The sequence below is a fragment of the Battus philenor genome, unplaced genomic scaffold (assembly GCF_028537555.1).
Source record: "Battus philenor isolate CCGP_79_NKW_IND1 unplaced genomic scaffold, ilBatPhil1.0.hap1 SCAF_4, whole genome shotgun sequence".
In the NCBI taxonomy this organism is placed as follows: domain Eukaryota; kingdom Metazoa; phylum Arthropoda; class Insecta; order Lepidoptera; family Papilionidae; genus Battus; species Battus philenor.
The window spans coordinates 12,818,141-12,833,386 of NW_027181704.1; the positions used below are offsets into that span (position 1 = coordinate 12,818,141).

At 36.8% G+C, this 15,246-nt stretch overlaps 1 protein-coding gene across 1 annotated transcript in view; it reads right to left on the bottom strand.

Moving 5' to 3' along the window:
• Window positions 1–15,246, bottom strand: part of LOC137928734 (protein kinase C-binding protein NELL2-like) — a 69,994-nt gene that overhangs the window by 6,628 nt on the left and 48,120 nt on the right. Inside the window, exons 3-13 of the mRNA XM_068771686.1 lie at window positions 7,693–7,843; window positions 6,236–6,512; window positions 5,767–5,922; window positions 5,570–5,698; window positions 5,113–5,206; window positions 4,381–4,572; window positions 3,913–4,032; window positions 3,052–3,191; window positions 2,372–2,492; window positions 1,657–1,878; window positions 393–500 (exon numbers count right to left, since the gene is read on the bottom strand). Coding sequence (XP_068627787.1) covers window positions 393–500; window positions 1,657–1,878; window positions 2,372–2,492; window positions 3,052–3,191; window positions 3,913–4,032; window positions 4,381–4,572; window positions 5,113–5,206; window positions 5,570–5,698; window positions 5,767–5,922; window positions 6,236–6,512; window positions 7,693–7,843 — 1,710 coding nt within the window. The remainder of the gene's footprint in view (window positions 1–392; window positions 501–1,656; window positions 1,879–2,371; window positions 2,493–3,051; window positions 3,192–3,912; window positions 4,033–4,380; window positions 4,573–5,112; window positions 5,207–5,569; window positions 5,699–5,766; window positions 5,923–6,235; window positions 6,513–7,692; window positions 7,844–15,246) is intronic.

The following is a 15,246-nucleotide window of genomic DNA, read 5'->3' on the forward strand; positions in this document are numbered from 1 at the left end:
TATCATAGTCAATTCAGCCGTAAGGCAAACAGAAATAAAAAAAATAAATTTCAAAAATAGTATATATACTATTTCACCTTCATTACTGTATCACTTTAAATACATAAAATTAGATTTTAAGTAGTATTTGGTTTTTCGGTTGTTATATTTTAAAGTAAATATTTCTCTCAGACTTTTGTGCTAAAATTGTGCAAAGATCATGTTTTAATACGGCAGAGCATAAATAATACAGATTAACTGTAAATGTGTGGCTCTTATTCATATATAAAACATCCTTAAATTTATAGTTCTTTCTTGAGAACCCTTTTTTAAACTTTTCTGTTTATTTATAAAATCTGTTTTTTCCTTTAATAACGGTACTATCTTATTAAAAATAATGTAATTCCACTCACCCAATTCGCACGGCTGGGTTTCGCATTCGCATTTAAATCCACCGTCAGTATTGACGCAGCGTGCACTCGGGAGGCACGTGTGAAATCCTTCTGTACATTCATCTACATCTGAAATTTAAATCGTCATAAGCTATTAATAATATAAATTGCTTTTGTGCCATTATTATATTCATTACGTAATTACTGTGGATTACTGATTTAGTTATGAGATATAAATAGCAAACATTTACTGAAGTACTAAGTACCTTATCGTACAGAAAATAAATAACAGTTAGTGTTTGTTCTTTCGGGATGCAAGGAAAAAAACTATCCATAGTTAATGAATTTTAATGTCATAATTGTGCTAGTCACTTTTTATTGCCGGTAAAGACTTATGAATGAATGAATGAAAATGTTTGTACAAATTGCCTAAAAACTGCTACAATTAAAAATAATAATACTTGAATCGGAACACGTGTGGGTCAAATAAGATCAAATAGGTATACGACAAATAATTCGGTGATAATTATTCTAAATTTTAGTGTTTTAATATTCACGGCGCTAGACCTTTTTAAAAAAATTAACCTGAAGAACTCTTTAAATCATGTTCTGTGGATGGTAATTGTAATATAAATTAGATTAAAAAGATATTGTCCTTCGGCGTCGTATTCTTTCGCAATTAATTGAATGGCGAAAGAATACGACGCCGAATATCGCGAGGGTATGACTTCTACATTTTTGTTCGTGAAGTGCAATCGGTTAAAGTCTCGAATATTTTTCAATTCGTTTTATCAGTGATATTGCAAGCTTTGCAAGGTCACGTCTACATCTAAGCCATAGCTCAAGATCCTCTTGGGTCTGAAGCGGAAAATAGATAATGACCTCGTAAAATATAAGTTCCCTCGGAAGCATAAGTTGCTACTCTTAAGAGATTTTGAGAATTTGTTTATCTTTCTAACCGGAGTTGTATACAAATAATACTATGAGACTCTTGAGTATAATTCTGATAACCCTGATCGGGTGATAGCCCTGTATAAAAATTTATCGAATGTTATAAGAAATCGTTTTGATTAAGAACGTCGAATATAATATTCTCATATTGCAGATTTTGGTTTGACATCGAGGTTGTCAAAAACATTATAACCATGTCAGCCAATAGGCGTTAATGCGAGGCGTAGATAAGTCTCTCTTTAATATCACCACGATGATCGGTCATGCGCTGGCTGAGTCCAGTGACTTCCCTAGGGATGTAGTGTATGTGTATGTTAGTGTGCAGTGCGTGTACCTTGGCAGTGTTCGCGGTGCGGGTCGCGGCGGTACCCGTCGCGGCACACACAGTAGTAGGAGCCGGGCGTGTTGACGCAAAGCGCCCGCGGCACGCACGCAGCGCCCGCCGCGCACTCGTCCGCGTCGCGCTCGCAGCGCGCACCGCCGAAGCCGCGTGCGCACGCGCAGCGTCCTGGCGCTGAGCACACGCCGCCGTTCAGGCACCCGCCGGTGCACACCGCTGTCGATGCACAACGCCTCAATTTAATAGGTACGTATAACATAGCATACTTCGATATGAACACCAGCACATGCTGTAATATAAATATCATCCTATACTTCAATAAGTACAAAATATTAACCCACGACATCACGCACTTTAATACGTACATGACCGCATGCTTCAATATGTCGTACTTTTCAAAACGTATATCACCACATACTTCAATACGAACATCATCGTATAATTCAATACATACACACCACCTCCAATAATTCAATATGAACACCGTCGTATGCTTTAATAATCAACTTAAATTTTAATGCAAATCGTACATAAATTGAACATCTTTAAATAAAATTAATCTCTATAAAAGTCATTGCGTGTATAATGCGTATATTAATTAATTGTTATTACGGTTTTTAATTCACTTATTTATATATCTAAATAGGTAAATATAAAATTAGTATGGTGTACATAGTTAGGTACTGTAAAATAGAGATATAGTACTGACGTGTGCACGTGTAGCCGTCGCCCGTGTATCCCTCGCGGCACTGACACGTGTAGGAGCCGGGCGTGTTGGTGCACTCGGCGTCCGCGTGGCAGCCGTGCGCTGAGCCCGCGCATTCGTCCACCTGCCACAGTTAAACACACATTCTAACTATCACCAACTACTTTTCTTCACTCTTTTTCTGGTGGGAAAACCTGCATAGACCACCCTTCTGCTTTGTGTACAATCAAAGGGTTAAATTTGACTCTAACAAATTATTATAATACTCCTTGGTTTATCTTGACGCTTGTATACCACAGATATGTTATCTAGTGCTGTAATATTATAACAGAGCAAAATCTGCAATAGGATTCTGGTATAAAAATGGCTTTATATTTAGTCTTGCAGGCTTAAATTTAAATATTAAAATTTAAGTACAATATATAGTTAAATTGATAATAAATATAATAATTGTGTATAAAAGATTTAAGTATTGGCAAAAAGTAACAGTAGGCTGTACTGTGATACTATAAAGCGGAGTTTCTCTTTCCACTATACTCTTTTTAATAAAACCATCATCACCATTATTCCAATTGTAAAACATCGATAGGTTTCCATATACATTAATCACATATAGATTTCAATAGAACCAGATGGAAACAGCCTGCATCTAACGTTTTTCGTAGACCTTAAAAAAATTATACCTCGACACAATTGAATTTGTCCCGCCGCGTGTACCCTGGCAAGCACTGGCACACGTAGCTGCCGACGACGTTGACACAGCGCGTGAAGGAATGGCAGTGGTGGCCGAAGCGACCGCCCGCTTCCTGGCACTCGTCCACGTCTGGAAATCATCGTTATGCTAGTACAATACGAGTATTTACTATCTTTAAAATGCTCTACGATTTCGATTTTCTATTTAAATACAAGACGACATGAAAAACACAACCATTTTACCTTGTACTTGGATTGGAAATACTTTGCATAACATATAGGTTGTTTCGTTAAGTTACATACCTAACAAAACACCGTCATAACAAAGCCTTTACCTTTTTCACTTTTTTTCAAAATACCAAGATGTACAAAGTGATCACTATAAAATATGTTACATCAATCATTTTTCATATTACAATGCGACAGAGCAGTAACTTCTGGTAGTGCAAAGTCAGGGATAGACAGTAAGCAATATTTAATTATAGTATGTAGTAATACGTATTTTGAAAACTTTTTTTGCTTACTCTATTATCATAATGTTATCTGATATTTTAGAAACCTTATTAATGGCGAGAACTTTATTAGGAGTAGAAGAATTCAAAATCATCATTTCAGCTGTAGGACGACATAGGCCTCTCCCATAGCTTTTCAAAAGGTACGACTGGAAGCACCCAATCTTTCTTAATGAAGTTAACAAGGTTTTCTTGCAGGACTATTGTTTCTACTTCAGAACCGTAAGGTTCGAGCGGCAAGTCAAAAGAACAGGTTGTGAACTTAACAATTGGCATCTTCTTTAGTACTTCTGTAAAAATTATACAGGCTTTGAGAGTCGTAGATATATAGTTGTTTACCTTCACAAGTGAGTCCGTCTCCGCGAAATCCCAGGTTACATTTACAAGTGTATTTCGTATTGAGATTCATACAGGTTGCATTCTCATCGCACGAATGTCCCATACTGCAATAGTCCACACCTGAAAATATAATAATATTCATACAAATATGTAATGAAATCATAACATTTATTAGTGTTACGCTTGTAATTGTGTTTTTGATGTGTAATTATGAATACAAAAATTGCCTTAATCATCCATGCGATTTTCTTGTATAAAAATGAAAATAAGTGGTATCTTCTCTGTGGAAGTAACTCAAACTCTACTGTGGAAGATCGTACCGTTATTTTCGTCTTGCTGTGGAAGAAATTGTTAATCTTAATATAATGTTGTGATAAGTCAGTACACAGGTGGAAACCCGATACACGTGTGGCAATGTTTAAATATCGACTATGTGTATATCATCGCGGGAGATGATGTAAGTCTCACCGGGGCAGAACTTGCAGCACTCGCCGGGCACCGTGAACTGGTCCGCGGGGTCGCAGGGCAGCGGCGGGCAGGCGGTCTCGGGGTCGGTGCGCGTGCACTGCATGTTGCCGTCGTGGCACACGCACTCCGCGCACTCCTTCGGCGCATACCGGTCACCGTGCTCGTACAGTTCGCCCTGCAGCAGGCACCGCCCTGTCGACGTTAACCACGTCATTGTAATAAATACACCTTCAAATTTACTCCCTTGATAGTTCATACTGTTGTGAGTCGCAGACTAATTGAAAAAAAAATATAATTAACTATGTTGTCTGCGTGGATAAGTATATTGGTGTTTTTACTCTTTTCATGATTTTCTTCTCTCTGTAACAACCGTCTATGTTCCTTAACTATATTATGCCGAGAAGAGTAGTAGAATTAGAAGTTAACAAGTATGGATATAATTTATTTATTATTTAAGATAAGATTATGCTTGTGCGTTTTTCTTGCCATGTAGTTTACGTAAATAATTTCGTTGATGATTTAATTTTAATTTTTTTTATCCAATAGATACTTGTAATTATACAGTTAAATCGTTTAGTTTTTATCCTAACACGTTAAATTTTATGGCAAAATAATAATAATTTTTCAAAAATATCGTATTGCTTAAATTATAATTTAATAATGTCGAGATTAAAAATAAACATCTTAAGCTAAATTCTGATTTTAATACAAAAGCTAAAAATGTATACTGACTTAGACACGTGGGACAACATTCTCCTGGATGTAAGACGGGGTTCTTACATTCTACTCTATCACACTCTACTGGCCTGCACGTGATCTCGCCGTGCTGTGAAAAATAAATAATATTATTAAGTGCCTTTATACTTTTTTCAAAATTAAAGCTTCGTTTACCCACTTTTGAACATTTAAAGTGGTCTCGTGTACGTCATACGAGAAATATCAGCAGAGCCCAAATTGGTACAATTGGAGTCAAATAAAACTCCTCTATTAAAGCAGTCTTAAACTTAAAAGAAAGCTATTGAAAGGGTTAAATATTTTCTAATGTGAGGATAGCCTATAACAAACTCAAACGGGTTTTCTTTGTGTTCACCTACATATTAATAATAATCTCCATGGACGCATATTACATTCGGAGAATACATAGCTCTTTTATCATTTTCTACAATTAAAAATGATCAAAAATTCTCACCACGCAGGAGCAACGATTGCAGTCTCTTTGCCAAGTGGCACCGTCCGCGTGGACCGTGCCGTTGGAGTAGCACGACTTCTGACAGTCGCACTGCTCCAACCGCGCCAGCCTCGCCTCCGCACCTACCAACTGTAATAGCGTAACGTTTTACACAATCGTGTCATTTGTTGCAAAGTACGTATTTTTTTTATATTTACCTTTAGTGATAGGTCGTGAATGTGCGAGGTTAATTCTTGAACTGTAGCCTGTAGTAACGAAAACTGTCCACAAGTGGGACATTCAGAGTCCAATCCAGGACATTGGACCAGATAGCCGTGAGGCCCGCTCACTAATCTTACTTCTTGAATAGTTCCCTATAATTAATAATATATTATACACAAGTAAATACATAATAAAAAACTTATTATGAAACCTTAACTTATTTTCTTACGATTCCCCTGATGTGGGTAGTCAAGGACATTGCTGTATACACGAACTGTTATTAAATTAAATTTGGTTGCAGAACTAGGTAACAGAACTCGGCTCAATCGTTAAAAACTATCTTAATTATACCGGGCATGCAGCATGTTTTTAAGTATAATCTATATGTTACAACATACATTAAACTACTTATTTGTTTATCTTATTATTTTGTTTGCTATGTATTTACAAACCTTAAAGTATTACCTTGAAAAGGGAATGTTTACTATTTCTCTGGCCTACCCAAAGCGCGAGTTGCGGTTGGGTGAAGTTTCTATCTGGTGGTGGTATGAGGCGGCGGTAGAGGGGGTGGCAGTCGACCAGCAGCGTGGCCTGCGCGCCAGAGACGGCGAGCGCGAGCCGGTGCCAGGCGCCGTCGGCCAGCCGGAAGGGGAAGGTCTCGACGCGCGGACCCGGCGCGCCCGCCGCCACGTAGTGCAGGCGCACCTCATCGCGCCGCCCGCTCGACTGCACCTCCAGGTACCTGCGCACCGCACATTCATGCAACACACATCGCAGTGAGCGCCGCCCCGCGAACTGTTCCGAGGTACACATAAACAAAGCAAACAACACATACACTAGGACGGCGACGCGAGCGGGCCTCGGCTCGCTCTACATCTCAATATCGCTCGCTCGGGATGGGGGACCATGTACCTCGGAACGTATCGCGTCCGGCGTCCACTGACCCGTTACTGCGTGTCTGACGGCTATAAAGAAACAGATCGCGGCTCGTTATGTGTCTGTCGTGGGGTCGCAAGGGACGGCCGCGGCGAACTCCTCGGCCGATCGGAGAGCGACGAACGGGAGCCAGTCCGGCCAGACACAATACGAGTTGCACAATACGGAATCTCATGTCGCTTGGAATGCAATTGCGAAGCTCGGCGGAGTCCCCTCGGAGCGAGCGCGGCGACCGGCGGTGACAGCCAGGTGAACACTGAGAGACGGACGGTGAGGGAGCGGTCGGACAAATACAGAACACAACACGTCAAGACACAGAACACAAGACGGAAGACGGAGGGCTGGGGGCGCATGCAAGTCGGCCCGCCCGCGCACATACACGGCCATGCAGAGGTCACAGTGAGCGCAACAAGGTCAACGGATGGATCGAGGAGGACATTCCGAGGCACAGGACATTCCAAGATACATGATTCTCCCCTAGCGCGCACGCAAGCGGCCGGCGGCGGCGGCGGCGTGCGTGCGCGAAGCGATGTTGAGATCTAGAACTTACCGGAATCGCCGTCGCGCCCACGCCGCTACGGACGCGTCGTGGCGCGTGGCGCAGCGATGACCAGGCGCGCACCGTCGCTCATGGCCGTCCTCTACTCCAAACCGAATGGCATATTAATTGTATCGTCAGTACTATACACGATATGTAGTAAAAAAGAACATGAATTTCTATCTGCTATTTTTATGTACATTCTTGAGTAAGACTATCACGTGTCCAACGTTAGCTATCCGTGGGACTCCCGGTGTCACTCGATGTGTAGCTAGACAATATAAGTAGATAATGCGTAAAAGTTTTATCTACTTATGTAGGTAGCTTTAGTCCTGAAATGTTTTAAAAAAATGCTAATATAATAAACATAACATGCGTGGTTTAAACATTGAGGTGAATAACAAAAAGTAGGTGAATGTAAAGAGAAGTGCGTACAAGTTTGTCGTACCTGTTGTAGCCGTGCGAGAAGGAGAGGATGGTGCCAGAGTTGGCTGGTTCCTGGCGCAGTGCGGCAAGGATCGTGAATTCGGGCGAGCGGCGTAGCAGCTCGGCAGCCCGCTCGAACGCCGCGCCCTCCACCTGCAGTGACCGCGAATCACCTGCAACACAATGTCCTCCTTTCTTTGTCAAATTCTTCTCGATAGAATTAATAATAGTAAAAGTTTAGTAGTCTATGTATAAATGCATATTTAAATGATCTTTAAATTATTACCTTGACTTTACGGAACTGCTTAGCAAAGCCTATTTGTTTAATTACTTTATACAAGTCATTAAGATTACATTGCCCGCCGACCTAGCTACATCTCGTGACCAAACTAATATGTTTACAATTAAAGAGCCGACTTCACAGTGACGAATTGAAGTCATACTTTCGAACGCAATAGTTAATCGGACTATCATGTTATAACCTAAGGAAAATCGATTTTATAAATATAAGTGGGATACAGATGGGATGTCCTTAGCTGGATATAAGTCTCTCCCATAGATTCCCAATAAGACCGGTTGGAAGCAGCTTGCATCCAACGTTTTCTAACGACCTTAACAAGGTCATTTGTCCACCTTGTGGGTGGACGACCTAAGGTGCGCCCGCCGGTCCCTGGTCTCCACTGCAAGACTTTATCTATCCTGTGAGTTATGCAGCCTGTCTATTGTTACGTAATAAATATGCAAAGCTAAAAAAATTGTAACCTTAAATCCCCATATATTTTTCATATAAATACCCCAAAAAAAAAAAACTCTAGCTGTGTTGCTCAGCGCGACAATCGTGAACGGTTCGAACAATTCGGCTGATAACATTGTGCGCGGTACACGATATTATTAAAGCAAGAACATAAAATATTACAAATAAAACACATTACTACTCAGTCTTAAATTGTAAGAACAAAAAACTTTTCTGAGCCAAGTTCATTTTAAAACATCAAATCAATAAATAAACTGATCTCTCTGAAATAAGTTTTCCTTTTTTTATTGAAGTACGACAGATCGACTTTTGGCCAGCCGCAGTTATAAATAGATTTATCAATTTCGTTTTTAAACGGTTACTTTTAAAAAAGATTTATGTGAAAAATTGTGATTTTGCGCTATATTATAATATTGTATTAAATGAGTAAAGTCGAGTTTCTATTTCATTTTTTTTTGTTTCGTTCATTCTTCATTATTAATATAATATCCCATATACATAAAAATATATTCACGAATTTATCTCGGTAAAATTATTCAGAAACGTGTAAAAAAAGACAGAATATAGCAGGTGCGTAAAAAAAAAGAAAACATGAAACTTTGGTTATTATTTGCCTAAATATCATTTAAGGTAATATTTCAAATCCGTTGGAACGCAGCCCGCTGAAGGTATTACGTCCTAAAATACGATACCGCCGTTGCTCGGTTTCTTGATTTTTATCGAAATTTATGGCAGCGCGAGCCAAGAATGGTTGAAAATGCCGTGAGTTGCTATGGAATTTTAATTGGATTTACCTCGAAGAAAGCTATTACCTGTTATAAATTCATTTCAAATTTATCAAGCTTATATTGGTGCAACTGATTTTTACGTATTATAATACTTATTGTGATATCAGAATTATAAATTTTTGTTTTCGTAAATGTAATTTAGTAAGCATTGGGATTAAATAAATTACATAGTTTTAAAGCTTTTAGTTATGCGGTCTTTATTCATCGTACAAAAACAACTTTGAGAGTAATGTTATTGTATTTAAAATAGAAAATATAAAAGGATTTTTTGTCCATCTGTAATTTTACACGATTGCGTTAAGATGATAACGACATCAAAGGGTCTGTAATGTGCTACATTGTAAGATTCGTATCTAAGGGAAGGGTGAGGGATGACGAAACAATATCAACACGTGAATGACGTGATAGCGCCCCGTGGCGAGGGTACATAACCCGAAAGGGACTGCGTTCGATGCCGCTCTCTGCCTATTCCTTCCGACTGTAGTTTTAATATTCATCCGTATTTTAAATAAATATTATGATTCATAATTTAATTAAATTAGTTTTTCTTTACCTTTTGTTTAAGTGCAAAGATACTTAAGAAAAAGAAGAAATTTTTCTAAATAAGTACAAAATTAACTTAGTTATAGTTTTTGCCAAAAAGTTTTCATATTTCGTTGTGAAAAGCGTGATTTACAAAATTGAGTTTGTTTATTTACTTAAAAATATAAATTGCTACATAGTTAAAAAGGTACTGTGAAGTTGAAAGTTGAATACTCTCGTTGAGTGAAGACGACTGGAGTTCTAACGACTGGTTGAAAGAAGCATTGGAATCTAATTTTGATGTAAGCGACAAATTTCTTTTCCAAAAATTGGCGTTTAGATTATCTAACCTTGTGATGAAAACGCATTTTTAGCACTTAGTTCAAGCGATATTTTTAGTGTTCATCTGAGTGCAATATTTTGTAGTTTATTTCAAAAAGGACTTGCATCATACGAATCTTATTTATTCCTAATTTTAAAAAGAAAATTTCGTGGAATACGGTTTCAAGTGGTGGTTGCATTAAAAATGCCGCGGAATATGTTTCTCATAACGGTTCTATATGATACAAGGATGTATATACTATGAAGCAGGCTTTAAAAAACATCAATTTATATATTTAAACTATTCAGTGTCTCTTATACATTGAGTAAGTTGCATTCAACGGCGTATAGCAATATAGCGGCGATAAAAATCCAAATAATAATTCATACCACGTATTGATACGACTTTCATATTGAAATGAGAACATGGTCCAGATTTAAACATACAATTTTTCTACTGATTTCATATTTCGCGCTTCGTATTGCATATTAATATCAGTTATTACATTAATCAAGAATATTTTCGAAAATGTTACAGTAAGCAAGAAAATTGAAGTAGTATTTGAAAAAGAGAAAATGGATTCTAATAATAATGATAGGCATTGTTATACAATATCTAAGGATGGGCGACAGGCGCCGGAAGGGCGGACAAGGAGAATCCTGTTTTATATACTCAAGAGGAAACTTACAGCGAAATCTCGAAGCGTCTACGGGTTTTTCCATCGTGATACGATTTGAATAATTCCGTAAACAGGGGATGAAAATGACTAAATATGAATTTACACAATACAATTTATTAACTAAAACGATTATATATCACAAAAAACGTAAATATTTTCTAGCCAATCTAACCTATCTACAATATTTTTTATTTAGAGTAATTAATTAAAAATCAATTGATAAAGTCGCATAAAGTAAGTCGATAAATAAAATTCCTTAATAAACTTCTATAAGCAACTTGTAACGGAGTATTCATCGTCATTTCAAGAGTACAAAGTTCATAGATGGACATAGACCTCCCTAAAGATTTCCTATAAGATCGGTACAAATCGGATTACATTTAGCATCTTTCGACGACTTAAGTAAGGCCATCTATCGATCTCGTGGCTTGAGGTTTTACGCCGCCCTTGACAGACCTTGGTCTTTACTGCAATAATTCTGCGCGCTATATGTCTTGTTCACTGCCACTTCAACTTGCCAATAGGCTGTACTATATCGGTTACTTGCGTTCGTCTACGAATCTCTTCATTAGATTCAATTTCGTAGAGAAATCCAGAGCGTAGCTCTCTCCGTAGCTCGTTGACACTGTGTGCTCGCCAATGAAGTCCGGAATGCATTGTAATGTAATTATTTCATAGAAACTGGTACATTAACTTCATCATACACACCATAAAAAATATAAGATAAATTGTTTTAATCACAGTCAATTGTTGTTTTATAGTTTTATGAAAAATAAAACTTGAGAAATTACATGAATAAAATAACAAAACAAGTGGAATATCTTCCGTTGCCTGTGTAGACTTTCAAGGAACATTTTTTTCGAAAAGTTGATAATAGCTCTATACATAGCTTAATATGATATGATCCTTGAACGACAAACTGATTTCAAATATTTTATTCTTATCAATAGATAGCTTTTTAAATGATTTATTTAACACCGGCGGTGAAGATCCAATCCTTAATTTTCGAGTAAAATCTTAAACTGTCTTAAAACCCGGTTGTAGCATTTCTCCCTTGATTCTCTATAAGCAGCTCTCTAAATTAGCAATGGTTTTCCCTGTATTGGAAACATTGAATATACTGTCTCAATATTTCTCCAACAACTTGTTCACGTCTGCATGAATTGTAGATTACATCACGATAGATCTTAGCAACCCCGTCTATTGGCCGATGACCCCGCACGAGACGTTATTTTTCTTACATTCATAATGGATATTGAATTCAGACGTGTCATGGGTGTTATCTTAACAAAGATGCTTAGTTTGCGTAGGCATTTTCCCTTTATTATGACCTGTTTGATATTAGACTAATAAATTAATTTCTTATATTTTTTTTTCATTTTGAATGGAATAATATACGAATACTTATACAAGGAGATTGGTTATACATTTAAAAGAAAAGGGGTGAATGTATATCTCATTTGTCAGAAAGGTTTTCATAGCTTTTACAACAATTTCTAATTAACCTGTATAAAGTGAACACTTGGATATATATCGCATTGATTTGTTTTTCTGTTAAAATGCTACAGGCCAATAACATGTGGCAGTACAATGTCTGCAGAGACAGATAGTAAACAATATTTTATTTTAATATATAGTCCGAGTATGCGCATATTGAAGGCGATTTTTCTCACTGTATTATTATTACGTTATTTTTTATTTCTGAAAACATATTTAGACAGGGTGTACCATATATTAATTCACAACAAATGATTTATCCATGTTATTACCCTTGAAAGGCTTTTACACCTATAAATAGTCACTTTCCATAGGCGTACGCAAGATCTTGGTTGTCTTGCCATGGTTTTTTAAAGACTTGTTTGGTTCTCATATTAAGTACTCGTGGCCACTTTGTTTTACCTAAAGAATTATTTTGAAAATTGTATGACATGTTTACGTTATCGTGTCTATTCAACCACAAAATGATTTACTGTATAAAAAAAGAATTTTTCTTTTAAAATTTAAATAAAAAAAATAATAGGCATATAATGCAAGGTAGCAAAGAAAGTAAATCTCAACTAATCTATTAAATCGAACTTGACATATTAATGTTATTTATTTTAACATCACAAAAGTTTACAATTGTTTTTAAAAAAAATTCGGTATTTTAACTTGATAACTTTCCTAGCCAGATAACATGAATCTTTCATGATTCGAGCAGAAGATACCAGCGTCATACAACAATATCGACTATATCTTTGTTCGTGATATTTTTTCCCGGAAAAACGATTTATAGAAAAAGTGAATCTAAATGGGTATTCTGATAAATAGATTTACGTCTAAAGAGTTTTTTCTTTGAGAACAATTTAAACTTGCCACTTGCCACTATTAATCAAATATGTTTACATTCGTGTAATGTAATTTTTAAGAAATAAGTTCCCTAATTCTGGACATGTATGGTGATCCTACGGTACAAGTACGGTACAAGTGAACAATTACGAAGCCTTCTGTACAATACTTCTGACTGGCTTCAAAATTGTTTGGAGTCAGTGCATAAAAGTCCAACCACATAACTTTCACGTTAAAGAAGGAAAATACTCTCTTGTCCGTTTTAAAAGCGAAGAAGAAGTGACCGTGTGAAATGCCTCGGATTTTCTTTTTTTTAAAGAATTGCTTATTTAAACCGATTGCCGTTGGGACCGAAAGCTTAAGTGGCGACCACGAGCAGGTAGACGTGGCGTAGGTAGGCCCTGTACTAGGTGGACCGAGGACATAGTTAATATGGCAGGTAGTCACAGGATACGACCAGTGCAAGAGCGATCATCGTGGCGATCTTTGAGGCCTTGCGTTGCATTGGGCTGACAAGAACACAAATCACATAAAAGCCTGCATTTAGGCGTCCGATGAACTTAACATCTTTTTATTAATAGCTCTATTTTGCATAAAAAATCTTTACGAAATACAATTTAGATGCAAAACAATGACAAATTATTTTCGACATTAATCCATCATTGATATAGGAAACCCGCTTTTCCATTTTTAGATCCGTCTATGGCAATTGAATTTGATAATTGTGCCGTAAAAAATCATATAAATCAAGTAAAATATGTGGTAGCATATTTTTCATAACGTCAGACGTTTATTTATTTTCTTTTGTGCATTTTCGGAATGAAAAACTCGACAGGATGAAAAGAAAGAGCACTTCTTAGTTAAGTACTTTTATTCACGCCTTGTCAAAAAACGCAAAAGAAGTGTAGGTGTAGGGATAAAATATTTTAAATCTTCTTTATCTTTTAGAATGTTATTTATTATTTTCCAGTAACTTTTTTACACCAATTGTAATTATTATCATTATATATAAAAAATATTAAATTAATAAGCTATTTTAATGTAACGCAACAAAGAAAACGTTTTTTTAGATACATTAAAATGCCACACAGGATTTTGTGATATTGTCAAATTTTATTCTTCTTGAGTCTATTTTGGTAAGATTTTGCGATTGGCGAATGAATATTTCAATCAATACAAACCATAATTGAAGAAATTATCATTAGAAAAAAAATTAGTAGAGAGGAATATCCCTGCAGAGAATCCTTAAAGATCCTTATAGAAAGTATATGTCGGACATATTCAGGGACATTCAAAGAAAAGTCATCACAAAAGCTGATCACAGACTACGCGGTAATTAAATAAAGTCAACTCTAGACCATTGCGAACGACCTTCAAGTGATGAAAGCTATTTTTAACCATTTTACTAAAACAAATTCGCGTATTGTTTGACTACGTTGAATAATAGTTATAAGTTTTAGCAATTACTAGATATTTCGTGAGGTTTTGAGTTATTTTCTTTGCGATCCCTTTTTTATGCGGTCCCTATTCTCCGCTAAAGGAATATTTTTGTTATAAAAAATTTTAATGCAACTTGTGAAGTTTTTTTTTCCAATTTTTATCCGTTTTCTTTATGTGGTCCCTATCAACTACTCAAAAAATCTTAGCCTATCTCCTGCAGATTCAAGATGGGACTCATTGCCCAGTAACTGCACATCATTTTTTTAAGCAAAGTAAATTATTTTTTAAACACGTAATAAAGCTGATTACTTTTATAGCGTTATAAAATATATTACACGGATATTAGCGAAATAACACGACCGCGTTCAACTTTATTATATTTACTCGTACGCGCACATTTATCAAAAGCTCCCTAAGCTATTCGGCCATTCATACCATTTGCGTCGACAAATTTAAAATATAATCTGTACTCTGTAATGGCCGGGCATTATGATCTGTGGAACGCCGACGTTGTTTTGGTTTCATTAAATCACCCCAGCGAGCAAATTTTGTGACAGATAAATATTTGCGAGACTTTATTGTAAACACTTTATTGAAATCCTCCCCGCTGTGAGCGTATTTATTGGATATCGTTTATTTCGTCCGGTCCCCTCGCCGTCGAACGCAGGAACACTCAATGTTTCTCCGCGAGAATTCGCCACCTGCGAATAATAGAACGTCGCACATGGGCTCTTTTATTGGAG